The 26717-nt window shown below is 48.0% G+C and overlaps 1 protein-coding gene across 1 annotated transcript in view; it reads left to right on the plus strand.

Annotated features, from left to right (window-relative positions):
* The window catches only part of PLXNA4 (plexin A4), a 455015-nt gene that overhangs the window by 43511 nt on the left and 384787 nt on the right, over positions 1 to 26717 (plus strand). The window contains exon 2 of the mRNA XM_021936279.2: positions 20951 to 22224. Within this exon, the coding sequence (XP_021791971.1) occupies positions 21037 to 22224 (1188 nt within the window). The 5' untranslated portion in view covers positions 20951 to 21036. The remainder of the gene's footprint in view (positions 1 to 20950; positions 22225 to 26717) is intronic.

Below are 26717 nucleotides of genomic sequence, written 5' to 3' on the forward strand. Positions count from 1 at the left end.
GAGTGGAATTGCTGGATCATGTGATAATTCTGTTTAGCTTCTTGAGAAACCACCAAATAGTTTTCCACAGTAGCTGAATAAACCATTTTACACTTTCGCTGGCAATATCCAAGAGTTCCCATTTCTCCACATCTCCACCAATACTTGTTACCTTCTATTTTCTTGATTATAGCCATTCTAGTGGATGTCAAGTTGTATTTTGTTGTAGTTTTGGTTTGCATTTCCCTAGTGGCTAATGAAATGCATATTGGGCATTTATATATCTTCTTTGGAGAAATGTCTCTTTAAGTCATTCGCTCATTTTCAACCTGGTTTATCTATTTGTTGTTGAGTTGTAGAAATTGTTTATGTATTCTGGATATTAGACTCTTATCAGGTAGTTGATTTGCAAATATGCTGTCCCTTTATGTTTGTTGCCTTTTGGGTCTATTTTTAAATACAATTTTGTTGAGATATAATTGATATTCCATAAACTGCATGTTTAGACATTTGAACGAGTTTTGACCTGTGAAGCCATCACTACAATCAAAGTAATGGTCATATCCATCACCCCTAGAAGTTTCCTCATGGCCCTTGGGGAGTCCTTCCTCCTGCGCTTCCTCTCTATGTCTATTAATAATAATGATCTAAATACCCTGGAATTGACACAGAAGCATGATGAGAAGATTCCCAGTCTGGGGCTCCGGAGATCAGACCCCAAGTGCCCTGACTTTCTTGCCAACAGATGAGTGATTTTGAACCCTGGGCCTGCTTCCTCATCTGCATGTGACAGGGTTTGGCTATCAGTGGTTCTCATCCACTCTGGCTGCATATAAGAATACCCATTTGGGAAGCTTTTAAAAAATATTGATGTCTGCCCTAGACCTTTTAGACCAGAGTTTCTGGGGGTGGGATGCTGAAATCTGTGTTTTTAAAAAAGCTCTCCCAGTGAATCCAATGCATAGTAAGTTGAGAAGATTTCCAACACAGCCTTCACATCCCAAATCCCATGATTTCTGTAACACCTTGTATTTTTCATGCTGATTTAATGTTATTCTTTCAAAAACACCACGAGGTGGGTAAGAAAGACGTAGCTCACTTGAAGACATGAAAATAAGTATGCAGAGTAGGGAGGATTTGAGGAGATGTGAGGTAGAGTGGGGATGAGAAGGTAGCAGGTGTTTTCTGCTATTTCCGTTATTCCCTTTGATTGCTGTTAAGCAAGATGACACCAACCTGCATTGGAAGGCAGCCAGTGGCTGCCAGGTAGGGCCTTCCGGGGTGGGGTTATTAGGGACTGGGGCTGGTTTGCTGGTGTATGTACCCAAAGATGAACAGATTCTCAGGACTAACTCATTCTATTCCCAAGGATATTGATATTTAAGATAAAATACCATCTTATTCATTGCTGGTGAATGGCCGTTGCTGTCCTAGACACCCTTCATAGTCTTCATGGTAGCAAGGTATCATCAGCGAGCACAGCTGTAGCCTGAGGGATTAGTGGGTGAGTCAGTGAGATGCTTTCACCTTGGGTAGGACCCAGTGATAGTGTGAACCATAAGTGAACGGTGGCCTCACACAAGAAGACCCAGGTTGGGCGGCTCCAAGATTGGTCATTCAGCAGCTCCCCTGCATCATCCTACTCATGGCACTTCCTTTCTCTCTGTTCAGCCATTGCAGGCACATCATTGGTGCCTCCCTCATGGGCACAAGAAGTCTGCCACAGTTCCAGGCATTGTAAGCAGGTGGACAAGTAGGTAAGAGAGGTGCTCCCTCACATGTGTCTCTTTTAAAGAGCAGTAAAATTACATTCCTGATTCCCCTGGCAGGCTTCCCATTCCATCCCATTCTTCAGGCTTGGGTGGCATGGCTGCTCCTAAACTCATCACTGGCAGGGGAAAGGAGACCAGCATGATTGACTTAATCCAATCACGACTGTTGGTTGGGGCTGGGAATCATTGGCTTGGTCCAATCATGGCTGCCCGCTTCTGGGGTGCGGCCATGTGTGGAGGGTGAACTCCTGAATACAGTTGGGAATATTCCAGTAAGAAAGACACATTGGTGGGTTGGCTGCTCCTTGGGGAAGCATGGGTCGGGACCAGGAGGCTGGGCGTTCTTGAGAACAATGTCATCTGCACCGTGGAGAAGCCTTGTGTCCAACTGCTGCCCCTCCTGGGAGTTCACCTTCCTGGTGGGTCAACCACAGCTCTCTCTCCCTGGCTGGCATGAGATTAAGAACCAAGTGCTCACGCTGCTTACTCTGTTCTCCGAGCCGACCACCCCGAGTTGGTTAATACCTTCTTTATTTGAGCTGTTTAGATTATAGCCTTCTTAAGTTATATTCTTGTCCTGGGGAAGCAACCTTGTCTCCCTGATTGGGCTTCACTTCCCTGCTCTTTCAGTGGAGACCTGGGGACACCTTGCCCTTGTAAGGTGGTTTCTGCAGGTATCTGGTGCTTCCATGCGATGTCTTGATTGTTACTAAATTAACTCTCAGAAGGTCACCTTATCTCCTTGTTCCAGGGGCTCTGTTCTCTTGCCTCTGTGTGCAGGCTCTATCAGTTACCTCTCAGGGCTGTTGGAAGATGCTCTTCAGATTGGATCAGGTGGGCACGTGCCTAGAGGTTAAGTCTGGCATGTAGGCAGTATGCTGGCAGGTGGCATGGGGAGTCGGTCTGGACAAATACAAATATGACTGTAATGCAGTTGGGTGTCAATTCAGCTGGGAATACAGGTTATTGGTCCGTTGCCTCATCGATTTTTGCAGGCTGAGTCTTTGCCTCATTGATTTTTCACTTTGGACTGAACCTTGTTCGTCCGTTCACTAGAGATTGCTTCATTTCTTTCCAATTCTTTTTTTTTTTTTTTTTTTTGAGTCTGTTTCACACTGTGCCACACTGTGCTGCCCTTACTCACTGTAGGTTCCTAGGAAAATCTCTGTGATGTGGAGAAAGGCATTTAGCCTCTTTAAGCTTCACTTTCCTCATCTGCTCAATGGGGATGGTAATTCCTGCCTAAAATGCCTATAAGCTTTGAAGGCAGTTGGGTACCTGGGAGAGTAGCTCCTGAGAGGTGGATGGCAAGATTTTCTCAGTAAGGGAATTCTTACCTTGCTGAGCAAAATAAAACTCAGACTCTAGACTTGGCAATGGAGGAAGAACCTCTACTTGAGGAGGTGCTGAGGTCCTGCAGCCTCAGCTCTTGTCTAAAGATTTGAATTTCTCTGCCAGTAACTGCAGCTTTGGCCACGTTGCGTCCAGAGAATGGAATGCTTCTTCCCAATAATCTACATCCTAAGTTGGGATTTACAACAGTCCATTAATTTCTAAGAGCATGGCTAACATAAGGCTGGCCATTTAACAGGATTTTATCTGGGGCCTGGGGGTGATAAAAGTGAAATAAATAGAGAGAGTTACCATAACAAGTCAATGGGCTTTCCAAGTTATGGTTTATTTTGCTTCATCGGTGTCTCTTGTAGAGTGGCCCTGTTTAACACCCATTGTGCCACCATGGGGGCAGGGTCTGTCTTTGACCACTAGCCAGACCCTTAAGACCCCTTAAAGTTTAGGCATGAAGACTATGCACCAGAGAGGGATGGGAGGTCCCTGTCCTACCTGTGAAGGTATGCCATCAGTCCTAGTGACCTCTTTGGGAGCCACCTGGATGACTGCCACCATAAATGTTCACCTCCTTCTTGAGAAGCCATGTCCAACCCTCACAAGCATAGCCTTACCCCATAGGGCAGGACAGAAGAGTCATTATCCCCAAATAAAACAGCAGCCCCAACAGGGGTTCCAGGAGTACGTGCACTACAGGCAGCAAGGAAGTGAGCCATTCAGGCAGGGCACCTTAGAAGTCGAATCAGCAATTTGGGTGTGAGGATTGGCGGGGCCTTTGAGCCTGGGAATGAGCTAGGAGTTGATGAAACAGAAACCTACACTTTGTTCAGATAGACTTATTTTATCCTTCCCCCTTTCTCTACATTTGTTTTCCTGTCAGATTTCTTATAATCAGAGAAAATTGTGGCCTCTCTCATCTGTGCTAAGAGGATCAGGAGAAGGCAGTTGTCACAGGCGGGCAGGCATCTGCCAGGAGATTAATGGGAGGGCTGCTGTGTCTCCATGGGGCCATGGTGATGGAGGATGCAATGTGTTACATGCATGAACCTTCAGTAGGAAGGGAAGATCAAGGAATGCAGTCTATACCAGTCGCTCTCGTTGCTTCTCCTCACCTAGAGATTTTCCTTCCAGACCTAAATCTTGAGAGCTTGGGTTTTTGTTTCAATAAGTGAAGCATATTGCTTTAAGTTTCTCAATTTGCTTGACAGGGTTTTTATAAAGACTCAGTGAGACAATAGATGTGAAAGTGCTTTGAGGAATGGAAACCAACATGCCAGTATTTCCCAAGGTGTGTACCGTGGAACAGTGTTCCCAGAGGTCATAATAGGGATTCAGCAAGAAAAGCTTCCTTGGTCAAACAAGTTTGAGAAACCCTGGTTCACAATCCTTCCATGGGTTTGCTTATCAAAGCACCACCTCTCAGGACTTTTAGTGAACTGACGTGCATCATGGCTCCCCAGGAGGGTGGTGCAGTGTTGTCCATACTTGCTTAATAGGGGACCTTTTCAGGGCAGAGCCTCAGGAGGGACTGGTGTTCTTCTCAGTGCTATATTATTATAATCCTGTGGGTCTGAAGATGCAGGTTGGTGAAAGGGACATGTTTTCACCCAATAAGGCTTGACAGACATTTGTTCACACGTTTTCTCTAGGTTTTCCCTTTCTCACCTGTGTCCATGAACTGGCAACTATAAACAGGAGTTACTTAAAACCCGGAAGTGTCTGATGCCCCTGCAAAGACACTTTGGATCTTTATTAAAAAGCATCTTACATGCCTGTAATCCCAGCATTTTGTGAGACTGAGGTGGGAGGATTGTTGGAGTCCAGGAATTCGAGGCCAGCCTGGGCAGCATACTGAGACTCAACTCTACAAAAATTTAAAAAATTAGCCAGGTGTAGCAGCCTGTGCCTGTCATCCCAGCTACCCAGAAGGCTGAGGTGGGAGGATTGTCTGAGCCCGAGGGTTAGAGGCTGCCATGAGCCGTGATTATGCCACTGCACTCCAGCCTTGGTGACAGTGAGACCGTGTCTCTGAAAAACAAAACAAAAAAACACCTTGTTGTCTACACGTTACCACATGAATGAACCTTGAGGACATTATGCTAGGTGAAAGCAGCCAGACACAAAGGAAAAATACTGCATGATCCCACTCATATGAGGTACATAGGATAGTTAAATTCATAGACATAGAAAGTAGAATGGAGGTTGCCAGGGGCGGGGGGTGAGGGGATGGGGAGTTGGTGTTTGATGCGTACAGGGTTTCAGTTTGGGAAGGTGAAATGTCTCTGGATGGCAGCGATGGTTGCACCATGACATGGATGTACTTAATGCCACTGAACTGTATGCTTAAAAATGGTGAAAATTGTAAGTTTTATGTAATGTATATTTTATCACAAGTTTTAAATATGTTAATATGTTTTTTTTAAAAAAGTCTTGCCCTTAGTCTGAGTTACTTTGATTTCAGCCTAATTTTCTTGAGACTGGCCTTTAGCCCTTCACTGGTTTATGTAACGGAGTACCCACGACACTCTTTATGACTTGAGAGAAGAGAGGGCTCCTTGCTAAGAGGTATATGATCAATGCTGTTTCCCCTTTTCATTTTCAATCCTTTAATGTTATTAACTTTGGTTGGGAACTGATGAAGTTTATAAAGTAGTCTGTACTGCATAAGCATCTGTAATTTCCCTTTGGTAAAATGGAAGTTTTGCAGTGGTAGTTCTTCCTTCACAAAAAATAAGCATCAAATTATAGGTTCCTAGGTAAAATACTTTCATTGACATCCCCTTCTTCCAGCCAAGGACCCTTGGTACAATCTCTGCATCTACCCAGAGCCCATCCCAGTTACAAGGTCCCCATCTCTATGGGGCTTTTTGCAGGATTAGGTTGGTATCTTAGCCTCACTTCATTGTAATTATTGAGAATCAGCTTCTCATCCAGAGAATGAGGATGACATTAGCATCCTCCTGGGAGCATTTACATGAGATGCCTTCTGCAGAACACACAGTGTGGTTCTCTGTGAGTCACCTCTCTTGATTGTTCTCTTGAGCATCAACCTGGGCCGGGTGGGCCCTCTAGACAACCTCACGCTTGACATCCTAAAAAGAACTCTTGCCTTCTCTGCTCCCCTGCCTGATTTCCCTATATCAGTTAAGTGGTACCAGCACCCACCCAGACCCTCGATCCAAAAATCAAGGAGGTGTGACTAAGTGCCTCTCTTCCACCCCCCTCGTTTCCGTCATCACCAGCAACCCCTGCTGGAGCAACCAGTCTTGTTTAATGACACTGTCACCTGAGTCAGGCTGCTGTCTCTCCTCAGTGAACTCCTCTTCCACCCAAAATCCATTCTCCACACAGCAGCCAGACTGAGCTTGCAAGCCATAGACCCTGACTATGTCACTCCCTTGCTTAGAAGTTTTTCATGGCTTTTCCTGCCATTTGGAATATACCCCTCCAGCATCCGCTGTCTCTCTTCTCTCCCACCCCATCACCCATCCTTCCATGCTTATCTGGGTCTTCCAGCCCCTCGGCCTTCTGCCTTTTCCGTGCCAAGTCTGCTTCAGTATCTTTGCATTTACATTTCCTTTGGTCTGGAAAGCTCCTCTCCCAAATCTTTGCATGACTGGCTCCCCCTGGCCATTCAGTCCCCCTGCAGGCGTCACCTCAGAGATACCAACCGTGGCTATTCCAACTACAGAAGCCAGGGTTGGTCTCTCTGAGGTCATGCTTGCAACAGTTATCTTGTAGCAAATGACTTTGCTTCTTTTTTGTTTTAGGTTTTAACACTATCTGAAAATAGTTGTTTTTCTTGTATGTCAACTCCATGAGACCAAAAACTTTGTTGTCTTACTCATTGCTGCACCCCCAGAATGCAGGTTCCCAGTGTAGAGTCTAGGGAGCTGAATAAGTGTTGGTGAATGAATGCATGAAGACATGGGCCATCTTCCCTGCCTGCTGGTTAGCTTCTTCAGACTAGCACTTGGCCCTCGAGAGCCTGCCCAATGGTGCCACCTCCTTGAGCTCCATTGTGCACAAGTTATCAAGGCCTACCAAGGTGACAGGCCAGAACAGGTTAGAAGGCTTTTCTCTCTTCCCAGTTAACATCTGTGCATTTATTATGGGCCTTCTAGATCAATTTCCCTTCTCACTTTTGCTATACAATCCCCAGTGATGACTCTGGTGAGTGACTTTGGGGTGTGTTTATTTATTTATTTTGAGTCAGAGTCTCCCTCTGCCACCCAGGCTGGAGTGCAGTGGCACAATCTCAGCTCACTGCAACCTCTGCCTCCTGGACACAAGTGATCTTCCTGCCTTAACCTCCTGAGGAGCTGGAACTGCAGGTATGTGCCACCATGCCTGGCTAATTTTTGTATTTTTTGTAAAGATGGGGTTTCACCAGATTGCCCAGGCTAATCTCGAACTGCCGGGCTCAAGCAGTCTGCCTGCCTCAGCCTCCTAAAGTATTGGGATTACAGACGTGAGCCACCACACCCAGCCAGTTTTGGAGTTTATTAGGAAAGTATCAGATCAACAGAAGACCTGAGGTGTAGACAGAAGAAAGGTATGACTTTGGGCTAGTTAATGAGATTCTGTGACACCCAAAGTCACGCCTCAGCAATGACCCTAATGGGTTGGGTTGGGGTGGTCATGTATGTTTGAAGCCATGAGTGGTTTATTGCCTATGAAGGAGCTTAGAGAAGGCAAAGTGTTCCACCAATGAGAGGTGGTGATGGTTGCGTTGATGATGGAGTTTCGGGCGGCATAAGAGGAGGAGGGCAGTGGGAGCTGGCAGGTGTTGTCCCCTCTGCATGGAGCTTGCTGTGTTTCTGTCCGTGGAACTGATCCACAGAGTGGATTCAGAAGAGCTACTGAGTCTACTGAAAGGCCTCCTGGGTCTTGCAGTGGATCTGACCCTTTATCACACCTCAGTCCACCTCATGGCCTCTCTTTCCCCATGGACACACAGCAGGTCCTGAAAGGGGGATGTCAGCAGCATCCAACACGAATCCCTCTTCTGCCTGGCCCTGCCCTGGGCCCTCCACCAACATGCTTCTTTCTGTATTCCTGTCACCTGAAAAAGGAAGAGGGCATGACCAAGTCATAGGGGTGCCATGGGAGAGAACCTGTTATGTCAGGAGTATTGGCGAGAGGGCCTGGTGTTGATTTCAGGGGTAGAGGTTGGCTTGTTGAGGACACATCTACTTTACAGTCACGGGTACCTGAGAGGATGGCGTCCCCGGTGCTTCACCCTTCTATGCCCAGCTTTGTGAAGTTGGGGAGGAAGGGGATGAGACTTCCTGCTCCTTGCCCATGTGTTGCTGGCACAAACACAGAGATAGGGTGAGGTTTCATCACAGTGCAGAGGTGAGGGGAAAATGAGCTGGGAGATGGGGGTGTGTTAGTTAATTTGGAATCATTGACAGAAACTGCACATCTCCTTGGCCATTTGACTTACAGGTGTGTGCCCAGTGGGAGAGGCAGGATGACTCGGAGACTGGGACCCAAAGCCTTAAAGCACGTGTTAATTCTTGGGAGTAAGGAATGAGTGGGCCCAAAACAACCTCTTTACGATGTATGACATGTTCTTCTGGCATGTACACTATATGTTACACTTGTTACTTGATCAATACTAAATATTTCTTAAATTTAGTGTTGTCATAGTAACAGAGATTATTTCCAAACTTTATGTCCTAAAATCCTCTATTCTGCTACCCCCTTACATATTCTCAGGTAGTAGTGCCTGGCTCCAAAACTTTGTTGCAGTCATTCTGAATTTTTTTTTTTTTTTTTTTAAAGGAGCAAATATAGCTCTGTTCAGCTTCCGGCTGCAGCGGAGATTTCTGCCAAGATTTTCGGCACACAGCTGAAATATGTTTTGTATTTTATGAGCTTTGGCTCATCGTGGAATTAAATAGCACTAATTACATGAATATAGACCAGCAAGGGAGACAACTGTTCACTTCCTGATTTTCCGGGGAATTGAGAAAGAAGAGAGGGGGTACAGGGACAAGAGGGGCCTGGAGTGAGGCGCTCCCACTAGATGTTGGTGACAACAGAAGCACTGTCATTTGGCTGAGTGAGCCCCAAATAGCATGCTCCCCCGCAGTGCCAATGTTTGGTGGGATTATGGGCTTCCTGGAGTGAAGACTCTGTGGGGTTAGAAGGTAGGTGGCTGAGCTGTTGGGGAGGCTGTGACAGGGGCTGGTGGGGGTGGCCAGGCCTTTTAGGAGTGGAGGGGTGGCCGGAGAGTTGCTGAGGCCCAAGGATCTGAGTGTGTGGACTCTCGACTTGGTTTTTCCAGAACCTTGCATGTATTATTATCATTTCTAAACCCACTGACTGTTTTTACAGTTAGAAAAGTCTAGCTAGAGATTCCACACCAGTCTGCGGAAGGGAATATTTCCATTTCTTTTTCTTACTTGCTATGGGTAGGAAATGAAATGGGTCAGATTATGCTGGCAGAGTCAACCTGTTGAGGGGTCTAAATTAAGCCCTTGGGTGGGCGGGAGAGTTTCAATGCTTGGAAGCCTCCTGCTGGCCTCCTGCTGTGGACTGAGGTCCTCAGAGGCCGGAAGAAGCAAAGGCCCTTCCTGGAAAGATCAACTTGCTTGTCAGGCTCAGTGAAATGGGCCAACACCTGAGCTGTTAAGAATGTGCTTGGTCCTTTTTATCTGAGGGAGAAAATAGACTCCAAAGCATGTGACTTATGTCCACTTAACAGATGAGTACCCAGAGTTCTCTGAGGGCAGGCTGTGGAATTCAACCCTGGCAGGCACTCCTGAGGCTCCCCACAACCTAGATTCAGGCAGCTAAAAAGGCAACTTAAGCAAAGATGCAAAGAGTCTTTGGAGAGAAACTTCAGCACCAGCTTTTTGTCTCCCGGTGAACACCACCCCCGGGTGTTGTAATCATCACATCACGTGGCTCTGCCCTACACCTCTACAAAGGCCGTTTGTGGAAACTTCCCAGCCTCAATGATGGCCTGTGTTCTGTGAAGCCACAACATTTCACTCTCACTCTGGATTTAGCACAAGAAGAAACTGGGTGATCTCTCTTCCCCGTCCTATTTCCAGAAACACCATTTTACAGATGGGGAAACTGAGGCAACAGGAAAGAAGGCCTGTCACTTAGAAGGATGTGTCTGGTTAGAATGACCATTCCTGATGCCTATAGTATCCTCAGCCATGGCGATCCTGAGAGGAGACTTTTATGGGTGACACTGGCTGGTGCGTGACTGGCTGTGAGCTAAGAACATCCCACTTCTTCCCTTGACCATGAAAGGAGAGCAAGGAGCTCATTTGGGTGAAGACCACCGAATGTGGCTTTGCCTACTGGGGCCAGGCCAGAGCAGCTGGAGAGGCTACAGGGAGTGTAGGTTAGAGTGGCAGGCAGGGATGCAGTGAGCCTCCTGTCCTGATGAAAATGTCAGCTGGGCAAGCCTCAGGCCACATGCACGAGACAGGCATTCCTGGAGAGGTGACTATCCCCAGCCTGTGGTGACACCCAAGCCCCTTTTCTGTGGCCACAATGTCCACCCAGGTCTTGGGGCAGCAGAAGTGACAGCAAGTCTCCCTTTGCTGCAGCTTAGCAACTTTCCATGGTGTGCCCCCATTTCTGTGCACTCAGAGGCCAGTGGATCCCCTTTGGAGACCAGGAGCCAGCACCCGTGGACAGACCCTGGATAGAGTGTTCCTCATGGGCTGGGTAGGAGACAGTGACCACATAGGTGCCAGGCTGTGCCATTTTGTAGAGCAGGTCTTGACGCCAACTCCAGCTGGGACATCTGACTCCAAATTCCTGGCTGGACTGTTTCTTTAAGTGAAATGCTGGAAAGAAGTTTAGGATTCTATCCTCCCCAAGTCAGGATCCTATTGAGAGTGCTGTGTTTTTAAAGCCTCGCTGCCACACTTGGAGTAAAGAAAGCCATTGCCTAGCGACTCCCCCGCCCCGAGGCACAGTGCCTGGAATCTCAAGGCGATCTCCACGTGGTAATGGAGAGTTTCACATGGGGCTGCCTGGGCCTCAGCTGGAGCTCCTGCTCGACTCTGCTGGGAACGGCAGACTTGGCCAGGGAGACGTGGTTTTGTACCCTGAAGGAACACCCTGCAGGCCAAGGACAAGGAGTCCTGGGGCAGGGAAAGGAAGGAAGGCATGGAAACCATGGATAAATGCCTCAGAGGTCCAGCTGGGACCTGATCTCTGAATGGAGAGGCTCACAGGCTCAGCCTCCTGCAGAGGCTTCTTCCAGGCTGGGTCCAAAGGCTCTGTCCATGGTAATCACTTCTCCTCAGCCCCTGTTAATAAACTAGGAAGTAAGGATGAAGGGAGCCCTGCGTAGCTGAGCTTGGTGCTGGATTTCCCTGGGACCAGGCTTGTTGCCTGGCGGCGCCAAGACTCTACATCAGTGCCTGGCCCTCTATCACTCCCTCTTCCCCATCTTTTGTACTTTTCTCTAGCCCTCCCACCAGTCATCAGTTTCACAGTTCCCGTCTCTCAGAATAGAAGCAAAGGCAGAGGGAAGCACACTGGAAGGGCTCCCATGGGCCCTGCTGGACTGCTGCTTTCTGACCCCATGAAGCCCCACCCACACTGAGACTGCCCAAAGCCAGCAGTGACCTTCTCTTGGGAAAACAGTTGCTTTGACTTGACTTTTCCCCCTAGTGGTAGTGGTAGTGATGGGTTGTGCTGTGTCAACCCTACCCTCTGGCTCTTTCCTTTGATGAATGTGACACTCATTTCTGAGATAGCCAGCAACAAGGGGCAGGGGTAACATTGAAGGCCGGAGCGGATGGAGCTGCAGTGAGGTGGCCAAGTACATGGGGTCAGTTGTCTGTCACGGGCCCCAGACTGTAGTGAGCTGCATGATTGTGCCCTAGATGGGTATAAATAGAATTCTCCAGGGAAAGATGTAAAATAATTCATGGCTCCTACTTCTAGAATCCAAGAGTTGAAAGTAAAAACAATGCAGACATGAAAAAATACCAGTGTTACTGAAGATGCTATTCTGAATGCATGGATTGCGGATTGGGGTAGAAATCTACAAATAACATGTGTCCATTTTGTTTGCATGCATCAATGAGGGTTTAGAGTTTCTTAGATGAAATGGAAATGAGGGCCTGTTGCTGCTCCCCAACTCCCTCACTGCCCTCAGCTGCACACACACTTGCCTCCCTGGGCCCCAAACTTGGAAATGGCCATCACGCAGGAAGATTTCTCTATCCTGTATATGTTAGCTTGGCCGTCTCCTCTCTCTCTGGGCTTGGCTACTTGCCACCTGGCTTTGGGAATAAGGGAGGGGGCTGCTGACATCTAAAGAGAACTCTTCCTAGGGCCAGAGCCTGATGTACCACAAAGAACAGAGACCTGCAGCCCCCCAGCATTAGATTTGAATCCCAGCTCTGAGTTGCGGTGAGCTTGCTATGTTTCTGCCTGTGAGTTAGGGTGAGGCTAACTGTTTTCATACACAAATCCACAGTTTCAGTATTATCACAGTAAAGGTTTCTTTCTTGTCTGATGTTCCTGGTTGGTGCACAAATCTTTCATCTTGAGGCTCCACCATCCTATAGGGCCTCAGGGTCCTTTTTATTCAGCTGGGTAGTGAAAGAAACTGTAGAGAAGACATACTTATTTCTTCCCTGCTTTGGCATGGAAATGTCACCATAACCTTGCTATTCACACAGTCACACCTGAATACCATGTGGAAATGGAGAGGCTGGGAAATGTCATCCATCGCTGGTGGCCACCTCTCACTGACTTCATACCAGCAGCCTAATGCATAGGGAAGCCCATGTTTTTTGTGAAAAGTTAGCTTCCTGTTCCCAACCCACCTGCACAATTGAGGTGAAATGACCTGTTGTACAGCGTTGTAGGAAGGACTAAGGGAGATGATGAAGTTCTGGGTTTCTAATAGGAGCTGGGAAGGGGAGGATCTGCAGAGTTTACCAGTGGGACAGCTAGAGGGGCCTCAGCCTCTGGAGAGCAGGGACACTTTCTTTTTCTTTTCTTTTCTTTGTGTGTGTGTGTGTGTGTGTGTGTGTGTGTGTGTATGTGTATTTTTGTTTTTTTGATTTTTTTTTTTTTTTTTGAGATGGAGTCTTGCTCTGTCACCCAGGTTGGAGTGCGGTGGTGCGATCTTGGCTCACCACGGCAACCCCTGCCTCCCAAGTTCAAGTGATTATCCTGCCTCAGCTTTCCGAGTAGCTGGAACTACAGGCATGTGCCACCATGCCCAGCTAATTTTTTTGTTTGTTTGTTTAGGAGAGATGGGGTTTCACCATATTGGCTAGGCTGGTCTCAAACTCCTGACCTCAAGTGATCTACCTGCCTCGGCCTCCCAAAGTGCTGGGATTACAGGCATGAGTCACTGCTCCTGGCAGGGACACTGTTTTTTTGCTCTGGAATGTATCTACCCTTTCACCCAGCCCAGAACTCCTTATGTGGTATGTGTTCCATCAATAGTCGTTGGCTGAATACGTGAGTGCATGCTGACTTCTAGCAACTGGCATCTCCTGCATTGTGGCTGTTTTCTGTTGTTGTCTGTTTTCTATCTGCAATTTTATTTTCAGGCTCAGCTTCTTCTGTTCAACCAGGTCCATACTGATTTCCTTTGCTGCATAGGACGGTGGGTCTCAAAGTCCAGTTTGCTAACACAAGACAACTTTTTATGATATTCCAGCTGGTGGACCGGTTGGTCTCTACGTAAATCATATATGAAAGGTGTAGTTTCTCTGATGCATTTGAACTCATGTTTTAAAAGGACAAAATGGAGTATTTTAAGTATTTATAAGCCCTGGTTTAGAAGAGGGTACACCCAATTATTTAGGTTGGTCCCTGTTGAACTGACTGGCTCAAAAATTTACTTGAAGCACCAAGATTTACTTTGTACTTTAGCCGTACGTGATACCCACTGGCATCTCATATACTCTGCTATGGAGCATTCCTTCATTCATTTATTCATGTTTCCAAACATCTATTATATACCTACTGTGTTTCAGGCTCTGAGCTTGCAACTGGAGAAAAGAGGGGTAAAATATAATCATTGTCCTCGAGGAGCTCATATTTTTAGACTAGGGGATAGCATCAATGGACAAATATCACAGAGTTTGTAAAATGTGAGACTCTGGTGGCACTGGTTCCTGCACTAATATATAGTAGGGGCGTCTTAGACCAGTGGCTTGATCAGAGAACGCTTCATTTGAACAGTGAGTCTAACTCAGGGCACGGAGGCGTGAATTGGTGAAGACTTCCCAAGAGGGCCGCTGGTGCAGCTCCTAAGGCAAATGCTCGGCAGATAGGGAAGTGTTGTGTTTGATTCTGAAAGTTGGTACGTACACATGCATACACACTCAAACATCACCTGGGATTATGCCTCACTATCTGTAAAACCGTAGTTTATCTCTGTGGGCAGTGGAAGGCACAGATCTGTTTGGCTTGCTCACTTGAACCCATGGAATAATAGTCTATTAAAGAGGTTGTGGTGGGAGACACTGTAGTCTTTGGGATTTTTCTCTGTATGGGTTAGGATTCTTATATTAGCAAGTGCCAGAAAACCGAACCCAAACTGGCTGCTGCAAAAGGGGAATTTTTTTTGAAAGTACAGGCATAGAGCTGGTTTCAGTGGACACAACTGAGGTATTTATAGGATGTCGTCAGGCCTGGGACCTAGTACTCTCTATCCTTTGGCTTAGTTCTGCTCTTCTCACTACTTTGGCTTCATTCTTCCAGGCTCCTGTCCCCTGCTCCCACCCCTGTGATTACAAGATGGCACCAGCAGTTCTTAGGCCCTTGCTTCTCCATGGTCACATCTGGTGGAAGAGCTAGAACTTTCTCCCACAGTATCCCCATCCAAAGCCTGTTGCTTGTCAGAGACCTGATTTAACCAGTTTCTCATTGCTGAGCCAATCACTCTGCCCTCCCCCACCCCTGTTCTGTGCTGAGTGGCTCAGGCTCTGAACCAGAGGTGGAGTCAATTCCAGCAGAAGTGTTTGGGCTGAGAGAGGGCAAAGGCACAGATGCCCAGAGGATAAATGAATGACAGCAAAAACAACAGGTATGCACTGTCTCTGAAAGTGTGTTTCAAATTTTTTTGACCATAACTGTATTAGTTGGGCTTCTTCAAAGAAAACAGAACCAAGAGGATATGTGTGTGTGTGTGTGTCTGTGTGTGTGTGTGTGTGTCTGTGTAGAGACAGAGAGATTGATTTAAGGGATTGGTTCACACAATTTTGGAGGCGCCAGGTTCAAAACCTGTAGGGTAGGCCTGTAGATGGGAGACTCAGAGAAGAGCCAATGTTGTATCCAAGTCCAAAGGCCATCTGCTGGTGGAGTTCCCTCTTGCTCAGAGGAGGCCAGTCTTTTGTTCTATTCATGACCTTCAACTGATTGGATGAGGCCCACCCACATTACAGAGGGCATTCCGCTTTACTCAAAATCTACTACTTTAAATGTTAATCTTATGCCAAGACACCCTCCCAGAAACTTCCAGAATAATGTTTGACCAACTCTCTGGGCACTGTGGCCCAGCCAAGTTGACAAATAAAATTAACCATCCCAGGGACCCAGTTACATCACACATATTTACACCACACTCAGTATGTACTTTGCTATATAGTGGGTAAAACAAAAGTCTCACCAAACAGTGCTTATCTTTTCTATGTGACATACTAATATTTTCCCTTCTATTTTATTTCATTAAGAAGAGCACCTGGTCAGGTGTGGTGGTTCACACCTATAATCCCAGCACTCTGGGAGGCTGAGGCAGGCAGATCACTTGAGGTCAAGAGTTCGAGACCAGCCTGACCCAACATAGTGAAACCCCATCTCTACTAAAAGTACAAAAATTAGCCAGGCATGGTGGTGGGCACCTGTAATCCCAGCTACTTGGGAGGCTGAGGCAGGAGAATCGCTTGAACCCCTTGGAGATGGAGGTTGCAGTGAGCCCAGATCATGCCACTGCATTCCAGCCTGGGCGACAGAGGGAGACTCCATCTCAAAAAAAAGCACCTGTGACTCACCTAGTTCATGGTGTGCTGTGACATGAATTTTGAAGTGCTATCCTAGGACACATTTTCTGAGAATCCTATTACCCCATAGCAAAAGGTCTGAGGACCAGGCTTCTGTCCAAGGGGCCAGGGAATGTATTGTGAATAACCAAGTGAGGCCTGAAGAGCTCAGCTCTCCAATGCCCAAAGTGACTGTGTGTGACCTCCACCAAGACCTGTACCTGTTCATGCCTCGGTTTCCTTATTTCTAGAGGGCATACTTATAAATACCTCATCTACCTAACAGGATTGTCATGAACAAGAAATGCAGAACAAGGTAATATCCATGAAAACACTTTGTAAACTCTAAAGTAATTTCACAGGGTAATTGCTATTTTAAACGACTCTATAATAACTTTCCTTTCTACCACTCAGGAATCTGAGAGGATGGTACTATTTCATGAAAATTAGTTTCAGTTCTTTGAAACTTGCTGCCTAAAACAAAGACAGCCCCAATTTCTTTAATCAAAATGATGATCAGCCTCTATAAATGAGTCCCATCTCCCCCGAGACTACTCAGAATTAAAATCTGATTTCAAAGAAGGGAAAACTGTGGCGTGTTTGGGTTGGGTTTGGGGGGTCTTTCGGTTCTCCTGCCTTCTTACCCACCCTCTGTAGTTCAATGAATCCTTTGGGGCAATCATGAAGCTCATTTGGTCCCATTACTTACCTTTAAGGATCAGAGTTGGGCCGAATGCAATTTCCAATACTTGGTTTTGACACTAGCTAAATGGTGACTTGAGAGTGAAATGGTGGGTAGGCTCTGAAATTGGGGTGGGGGTTTCCTAGGTTGGGGTTACCGCTTACAAGAATTGACGTCCTGGAAGGGAAACCTCCCTGGAAACTCTTGCTTTGCCAGATTGGAGCAGCCTTAGATAGGTCAGGGAGGCAGGGGGCTGGTGGCTCTGCATATCTGTGTGTCCCAAGCTGGGCAGGGGTCACTTCTGTGGTGGTGCCTTGTGGGGTCTTCGGTGAGGCAAGCTGGAGCTCGCATCCTTATTTTCCCCCTTTCTCTTCCATTTCTCTCTTATTTGTTTCCTAATCAGTCCCTTTCTTGGTGTGTAAAATGAGAGGCTGGTTATTCCCAGTACATGTTATTGTTTCTGTGGGCCCCCCTCCTCTCCGGGTGTAGTAATCTCACCATCTCCAGATGAGGCGATAAGTGTTTGAGATGCATAACTGTGTCTCATTTCAGTGCCTAATAGAAGATGCAGAATGAGCCATGGCACCTTTCTGCTCAGTAAATTCATAATCATAGGATTCTTCATCTCGCCTCTTGCAGACTAGAGAGCTGTTGATTGGCCATGGGTCCATGTGTGTGTACAGTAAGGCAGGTTGTGGGGTATGCACACTTTCCCCAGCATATGGCACATTGTGATACAGAGACTGTGCGAAGTTCCCTCCTCAGAAAAGTTGGTGGCTGAGCCCCGACCTGCACCTGCCTGTCTGAAAGGGGGATTATCAGCCCTGCTGGAATTTGGTTGTTGGCAGAGATGCTTTGAGAGCCCTGGTAGCCAGCAGAGCATATGGTGCCCAAAGAGCAGTCTCTCAGACAAAGGCTGGAAGCAGCTGCTGGAGTGAGTTCACATAAAGTCAGAAGAGAGGCTGGGGTGGTGGAAAGAGCATGGGACGGACAGTGTGAGACCCGATCTTACACCATCTTCAACTCAATGTGTGACCTCTTGCAATTTCATCTGACCTCTTGGATTTCAATTTCCTTGTCTCTAAAATCAGGGATTGGGAAACACTAAACTGGATTATCCCTTTCAGATAAAAACCGTATAGATTCGTCTTTGATAGGAATTTGACTTTGCACAAGAAATTCAAGATGAACCATCTTGACTCTTCATCACTCATCTTGAGATGTACCACCAAGTACCATCTCATTATCATAATCCTAATCTTTCTAATCTTATTTTAATCTTGCTAACGATAACAATGACAGCAACTATCATTTCCTAAGCACTTAACTGTGCTGGGCAGAGGCTCTATGTGGCTGCTGCTTTACAGTCATTAATACTTTCAGAGGTAAACCACAGAGCTCACCTGATCGGTGTTATCTACCAGCTTAGCCCCTGAGGGTCAGACAGGACTTTGTTTTTCTCCTGATACTGGTAGGTGATATCCCAGGATTTCTGTTTAGGGCTTCCATGAGTTAACAAGGGCTTCTAAGTGCTCTATCTTCTGGGCTCTGGAATTGTGCTTTTCTAGAAAAGTATGGATTTTGCAGTGACTGAAACCTGGACTTCAAACCCAGTTGTGCTATGTATTAACCAGTGTCCTTGCAGAGCTAAAGTTTCCTCACCTGAAACAGGAATAAGACAGTTCTGACCCCAGGGAACAGTAGTGAGGATTATGTGAGCCAAGCTATGTGAAAGTGTTTGCATGGGCTCTGGGGTGCAGTAAATGCTCCACAGATATTGATATGCCTCTATGCTTCCAGCCCCTCTTTCTGCCAGTCAGGAAATAGTTGTTGAGCCTCCTCTCTATGTCCAGCTGTGAATGTGTTGACGAGCGAGACAGACCCAGCCCTGCCCTTGTGGTGCTCACAGACCCTCAGCTCCAAACTCTCCTTCTGCAAAGGCTAAGGCTAAATGGAAAGAGAGAGGCTGCTCTCTGCGGGCCTTTGCTCTTTTCCTCTACAATTTCATTTCTTTCTTCAACACTTTGCATTTCAGTCTCAACTTGCCAGTGATATCCTGGCAAGGCTGAAGCTCTCTCTTTTCAGCCTCATCTTCCACCTGATTCATTCATGAACTGTGTTCTCCAGATGTACTCTTCCTTGTACACACCCTCATGTGATATGCCCACGCTTCTGCTATGTAGACCCCTCCCCTAGAGGGGAGCCTTTGCCTTCGTGCTCTGCCTGTCTTCTCCAAGTTCACAGCTCAGCCCGAATTCCATGCCCTCCCCAAGGCCTGCTGCAGCCTGCTCTTTGCTCTCTCTCACCCCAACTTAGAAGTCTTCCTCCTCCTAGGAACTTCCAAAGCACTCTCTTGTATGCCACGTGACTTTTCATCATGCGCATCAGTTCAGGTTCTGGTGGTATTGGCCTGATGTGACTACGCGTTCTTTGAGAATCTGATCCTTGGGCCCTACAGCATCTTGCACATTTTGTGTGTGTTCTGAGCAAATACTGACCACATAGGTGAATGAATGAAGGCCCTTGGCTTGCAGCACTGCTCTTGGTTGTGGTGTGCTCCACTAACCAGTCTTCCTCCTCGGATATTGACTGGAGAAGACCTGTGCTTTTCATTAGTTTGCTGACTGACAATGCAAAGTCTTTATTTGGTTTTCTTCCTTCTTCTCTTGGTTTCCATCTAACCTAGTGTTTGCTCCCTGCTGGGGAATTTTCCATTGCTTAGTGGTCTACCTCTTCTCATTCTCCACTTTTGAGGTGTTTGGGGGTGAATGAGAAAAATTCCACAGAGCTGAGGTACCCCTAGATAGGACGTTGGCAATTCCTGCCCTGAATTCTCCCAAACTGGAAGAAACATAAAGCTGTCCAATGGGAACATACACAGGAAGCATCTTGAATAGAAAGAGACCCTCAGGATGGGAGGTGATCTTGTTCCCTGGGGAGTTTTGTATTTGTTTGTTTATTTATTTGCTTGACCGCTTCTCAAAGCATTTTTTCTCTCCCTTTAATGAAAACCTCTCAGAGGCGGCCCTGCTAGGGGAGGAAGCCAAGATCTGCCTTGTGAAAATGACATTAGGGCTCAGGGCTGGGCAGCGAACCCACAGGATCTGGTTGCTGCTGCAGTGTGAAGAGACTGAGGATGTGGGTTTTTAATTTGGCCTCTTCCTTCGGCAGAGGAGGCACAGAGGAAAGTTTCTCCTGCAGTAGTAGGTACGGACACAGAGAACCAGAGGTAGTGGCTGTAATGGACAGCCCCCACAAACGGATCAACCTTAACTCTTCTGCTGCATTTCACAGGGACCACGGTACAGCCCCATCCGTGCAAGGCTGGGGTGAACTGAGATGGTTTAGCAGTTAAGATTGTGAACCTGTGCACATTTACGCTATTCATATTTGGAGCTACTCTACCACTTATAGCTGTGCAAGTTACATGACTTCCCTAAGCTTGCTTTCCTTAGCTGTAAAATGTGGATACAATAGGATGTACTTCGGAGGTCTACCAGTCAGGGTCCCAGCAGGTAATAGGCAGCACACACAAATTTGGTCCTTTGAGAAAAGGTTAATAAAGAGGCTGTTCATAAAAGTGTGGCTCTTTAAGAGGCAGTGTAGTATGGGGGGATAGTAATAGTGAGGTCCCCATTACCACCTCTACGGCCAGATGGGGTCCAGCAGGAAGTGGTTCAGAGAGCCTGGAGACGGAATAACTGTGTGCAGAGGCCTGCTGTGGGGAACACGGGACAAAGCTTGCAGCCAATGCAGGCAGTCCCGCCTCCTGCCCTCCCTCCCTCCCTCTTCTCCTGCAGCCAGTCTTTGTGGATGCTGCCTGCTGGTGGCACCTGACCCGGGTGACAGTGCTGGACAGTGTCTGACACAAATTCAGGCACTCAGTAGATAATGGCTGTTGATCATGATCATCATCATCATCACTGCTATTATTATCATGTCATTATCATCACCACCATTATCATTACTGATGTGTCCTCCTGGGGCCGCTGCCACCCAGCTCTGACTGTGTCACAGGCCTGTGGTGGGGGTCGACTCAGTCAGCCTCCAGCACCCCCAACAGTGCAGTTCTGCTCAGTGTGTGCAGAACATTTTGAAAGCCCAGGCAGACAAGCCGTGGGGTGAAATGAAGCTGCTGGCGCTGTTATCCAGCTCATAGTCTTTCCTTTCTCCAGTAGGGGAGACTGCGTTGCTGAGTCCTGGCCCTCCGAGGGGACGACCGTGCCTGAGTGCTGCTGTGCCACTGGGACCCGCCTCTGCCATGAAAGCCATGCCCTGGAACTGGACCTGCCTGCTCTCCCACCTCCTCATGGTGGGCATGGGCTCCTCCACACTGCTCACCCGGCAGCCAGCCCCGCTGTCCCAGAAGCAGCGGTCATTTGTCACATTCCGAGGGGAGCCCACCGAGGGTTTCAATCACCTGGTGGTGGATGAGAGGACAGGACACATTTACTTGGGGGCTGTCAATCGGATTTACAAGCTCTCCAGCGACCTGAAGGTCTTGGTGACGCATGAGACAGGGCCGGATGAGGACAACCCAAAGTGTTACCCACCCCGCATCGTCCAGACCTGCAATGAGCCCCTGACCACCACCAACAATGTCAACAAGATGCTCCTCATAGACTACAAGGAGAACAGGCTGATTGCCTGTGGGAGCCTGTACCAAGGCATCTGCAAGCTGCTGAGGCTGGAGGACCTCTTCAAGCTGGGGGAGCCTTATCATAAGAAGGAGCACTATCTGTCAGGCGTCAACGAGAGTGGCTCAGTCTTTGGAGTAATCGTCTCCTACAGCAACCTGGATGACAAGCTGTTCATTGCCACAGCAGTGGATGGGAAGCCTGAGTATTTTCCCACCATCTCTAGCCGGAAACTGACCAAGAACTCTGAGGCGGATGGCATGTTCGCATACGTCTTCCATGATGAGTTTGTGGCCTCGATGATTAAGATCCCTTCAGACACCTTCACCATCATCCCTGACTTTGACATCTACTATGTCTATGGTTTTAGCAGTGGCAACTTTGTCTACTTTTTGACCCTCCAACCTGAGATGGTGTCTCCACCAGGTTCCACCACCAAGGAGCAGGTATATACATCCAAGCTCGTGAGGCTTTGCAAGGAGGACACAGCCTTCAACTCCTATGTAGAGGTGCCCATTGGCTGTGAGCGCAGTGGGGTGGAGTACCGCCTTCTGCAGGCTGCCTACCTGTCCAAAGCGGGGGCCATGCTCGGCAGGACCCTTGGAGTCCATTCGGATGATGACCTGCTCTTCACCGTCTTCTCCAAGGGCCAGAAGCGGAAAATGAAATCCCTGGATGAGTCAGCCCTGTGCATCTTCATCTTGAAGCAGATCAATGATCGCATTAAGGAGCGGCTGCAGTCCTGTTACCGGGGCGAGGGCACTCTGGACCTGGCCTGGCTAAAGGTGAAGGACATCCCCTGCAGCAGTGCGGTGAGTCCAGGGAGGGCTGTGGGTGGGGATGGTTGGGAGTGTAGGATAAGAACCCCAGCCTTGTAGCCCCCATGGGGTGTGTATCATCCTTCCCCTTTTGCAGATGAGGCGAATATATCCCATACCATCTCTGAGTCTCATTGGACCCAGAGTGTCACCAAACATTCTGCAACTATGACATTGAGTGTATAAGAGTCAGAGCGGGAACTAAAACATAAATTCCCATCAGAGTACTCTCCTCTGCCCCATACTGGCTCACTGGTTATGAGGGGGAGTGCTGGAAATAGGTAGGAATTGTGTCAAATGGATGTTGTAGGGACCGGGCATGGCTGGAGTCTAGATCACAGTGTGCTGTAATGCAAGATGTGTACACGCCCTTTGTACTCACCAAGCCTGCAAATAACCTTCCTGGGAGCTTAGAATAAAACCACAGGATAGGAGAAGAGGAGAATGTGAGGAGTCAGCCTACATTTGGGATAGATATGGAATTTCAGGAGAAGTGTGTTTTTAGCCTTTTGTATGTCTTTAGCAAATGCTAAAACGAGAGCACAGTTAGGTAAGAGTGCAGTGAACACATAGAGAAAGCAAAGCTAACTTAGAAAAGGGATGGGAAGGGACAAATCATGTTTATTGAGCATCTTCTGTGTGTACAGTGCCTTGGAAGAGACGTGAGAAAGTCAGGAAGCAGCCCGAGAGCAGCATGGGATGATGGGAGAGCTGCGGGGAACCAGAGGGAGAGCAGGAGAAGGGTTGGCTTAGGGGTCTTCGCATGGCCTGTGGGTATGGCCTTGCTGGGTGACCCCAGGTGAAGCAGGGGACACAGACTCTTGCCTGTCGTAGCCTAGCTGATGTGTGCCGCACCATGAAAAGCATCTGCCTTCTTGTAGCTGGACTCTGTTCCTCTTCACAGTGGTCCTGTTTGTTCACAATCATTCTTTGGGCGACTTGGAAGGCTCAGCTATCAGCATCTTCTGTGCTCTTGTCCTTTTCCTTTTGTAACTGTGCATTTTAAAGATTATGAACCTACTTTGAGAACATCAATTCTGTAATTTTAATTTGGGGAGAAGAAGAAAGGAAAATGTATCCATCAGACAGAAGTACACATCCATACTGATGTGATTCTTGACTCCTTAAACTTTGGTGGAGTTCCATATTAGGAAATGTATTTTGGTTGTTTAAAAAAGCATTAGTTTCCTTTCATAAAGTATAACTATGTGCCAGGCAGATCTCAGAGGGGACTGGCACCCTCCCCAGCCAGAGTGTAGAGAGGCCATCACTCTGGTCTTTGGGATTTGGGTTAGAGGTAGGGAAGAGAGAGGAGAAAGATGGCGCCCTGGCATTAGGCTCAGCCTGTTTTCCACTGTCAAGTCTTCCAGGCACTGGGCCAGCTGAAACTAAAAGATGTCATCTCTTCTTAGAGGTTTTGAAAAGCCAGGAGTCCCCTGATGTCACAAAGGAAACAGGAGAGGTGCTATGGACCAAGCAGGGCAGGAAAAATTTGACAAATCAGAGCCAGACCAGAGAATGGAGGGGACTCCACTGTATCTACTGAGCCTTCCTAGCAGGTGACTTAACCTTTGGGAATGCCTCCTGGAGCCCTCTGTTTAGGGCAGTAGCGGAGCCACTTAAGAGAGTCCATGAGACAGGGCTATGAACTTGTGGGGGCATGGAATGCTCCCAAATGAAGGCAGCTAATGACAGAGGCTGTGCTGGACATATGTCTATTATGCACTCAAACATGGGTCTATGTGAGATGTATTAGAATGCTGGTGTTGAGAAGGCCTTGGCCTAAAACTTCATTTTACATTGAGCACCTTGAGACTCAGCAAGGTGAATGAATTGCCCAAGGTCACACATGTTAGGAGTGAGTGACAGAGCCAGCAATTGAAGAGAATCCCCCTTACCTGCAGGTTACCCACACATGTATACATGTAATAAATTCCCCACGAGCATGCACACATATGCAGGCCTGTTAGAAGATGGCAAGTTTAGGCCATGTACTTACTAAACAACAACTAGTTCTTTTGAGACCAGAAGGGTTGGCAATCTCTGACAGTTTCCTGTAGAAAACTTGCTTCAAACCCTGACTTTCTGGGTGATGCTCCTGGGAGAAAAATCAGCTGCAGGGGTCCGTCGTGGGCAAGTGTTCATGCTGCCCTTGCTTCCTGCCACAATACAAAAAGCCAAGTTCATCATGGAAGTCTGCAGAGCTGCAGGTCCTAACACCGTGTGGTGGCCTTGGAGAGAACAGAGGGGAAACAGCTTTGCAAGACAGGCTAATGCCAGGATGGGGAGTAATGGAGCCAGATAACAAGCTTTTGATTTTTCTTTTGGCTTTAATTAGTCCTTTCAAGTTACAGGCAAGTTCAGGGCTGAGAGTAGAAAGGAGGAGGCCAGAAACTCTGCACAGGGCTGGGGCTATCTCTCCAGCCAGTCTGAGAAAGGCCAGGCTGCCGTTTAATGCACAGTATCAGTTTCCTTTGATTTGGCAGATACCTGAGTTCCTTTGCTCCAGCATTCATTTGGAGTTGGCTCAGACCACACGTGTTTCATGCCAGGCCAGGCTCTGTGTTGCCACAATGGCACCATTTGCAAACCCAGCTCTTCCTCAACCCATTTACAAGGCTGTTGGTTTAGTTTTCCTGTTCCCTTCCTGCCTAGGGGTGGAGGATGAACAAGATGAACTCTGGAGTTCTTGCTTGTCATGGAGTCTGACTCTCCCTTGAGCCCTGTGAAGTGGGAACTCAGTCCCAGATGACCTCTATCCTGTGGTGTTCCTGCTGTAGGAAGATGGCAGAGGGCAGGGCAAGGCCCAGGAGGTTGGCTTTTAGTACTTGTGTTTTGTAGGGCAAGGGGTTCCCTGTGGGTTTTGTCATAGTTGCAACTCTACAAACTTGAAGAAGGGATTTGACTAGCAATGAATGTCGACTGTGCTCTAGGCTGTACCAGCTCTCTAAGTTAGAATGCTCCTCTCATGTGGCTCTTCAGGCTTTTCTAGCCCTTTTCATATCCTGAGACCCATATTCTTCCCCCTGAACTCACGCCTCCAGAACTCAGAGCCGGGATCCGCATAACTCCTGGGCCACCTGCCTCCTTCATAAGGTCCCAGCACCTGCTTTGGTTATGTTCATTCGGGGGATAGGAAGGAATGGGAAGAACCCCTACTACAAGGCCCCTGGTGCCAGGAAGCATCCACAGAGCACTGGGCAGGCCGAGGCCTGAGGACTGGGCAGAGGGAAAAGTCTTGGGCCATGGGGGTGGAACCTGCTGACCCACAGCCGCCCCCAGAGAGCTCTACGGTGCCTCAACTTCAGGTGAATCAGGTAAGGCTGGCCGTGCTCCCATCGGAGATGAGGGCTGGTTGGCCAGGAGTGGCCTCCTCATGGGAATGTGTTGCTGTGGACATAAACAGGCCTGTTGCAAATGCACATTCCTGAGTGGGCACAGAGTGTGGAGGCTGGGGAAGCAGCTGGGGCTTTCTGGTGTCAGTGGAGGGTGGGAGCAGCAGCTTCCGCCTTTGCCCTCTGAGCCGTGCTTTACCCCTGTCCTGGCTTTCTCCAGCCTGGGTGGAGAGAGGTCTCCCAAAACAAGTGGGTTAGTATCTGCAAGTAACTCTAAGGATCTCATGAGGACATGGGTATGAGGGGGGTCCTAGAGGGTCTGTCAGGGCCCCAGTTTGTCTTGGGACTCACAAGACTAGAGGTCAAGCTAATGAGCACTCATGTGGGGAATGGCAGTGATTTCATTTCTGTTTCTGTGGCTTATCCTTGGTGCATCTCTATCCTCAGCCCCTTTTGAAGGCTGCCATCCAGGCTCCCTGAGACCGCCTGTCTGCAGAGCATGTGACAGACAGTAAGGCTGAGGAGCCCATACCTGTGGCCTCTGTCATGTGCCAGGGCCTTATGCAGGAGAAGGCGATGGCTCTCTGTCCTTCTCTTGGGGGGACGTGACACTCCTGACTTGGAGTGGGCAGCTGGCTGGAGAAGATGCTGGGTTTGACCAAGCACCTGGCATCTCAGAATTCCCCAGGCATAGGGTTATCTATACCTTCTCTCCTTTCTTCAGCCTCCTGGGGCAACCTCATCCAACACTAATGAACTAGCGCCTCCAAATAAACTAATGAATGGTGAAACATGTTGGAGCCCTAGGAAAGGGCTTGGCAACGCACTGCCTCCTGGTGGATATCAAGCATCATGGAATGGCATCTGTCTCCAGGAGCCCACACAGTGGAGGCGAGAGATGCACACCATATGGCCCGGTCATGGGAGTGACTGTCGTTCACTCCACTTCATTCTTCCCTGACTTTGGAACCAATTGAGCCATGGGTAAGGGAGTCAGATAGTCTCGGCCATAGTACCGATTAGGTGGTGTGGAGAAAGGTGACATGCAGTAGGTACAGAAATCAGCTTCTCAATCTCTCTGTCAAGCTTTGACCTGAGTGTCCTTCAACTAGAAAATTTGGGTCCTTGGAGCAGAAACTATTATCTAGCATC

The sequence above is a fragment of the Papio anubis genome, chromosome 4, assembly GCF_008728515.1.
Source record: "Papio anubis isolate 15944 chromosome 4, Panubis1.0, whole genome shotgun sequence".
NCBI classification, from domain to species: Eukaryota; Metazoa; Chordata; class Mammalia; order Primates; family Cercopithecidae; genus Papio; species Papio anubis.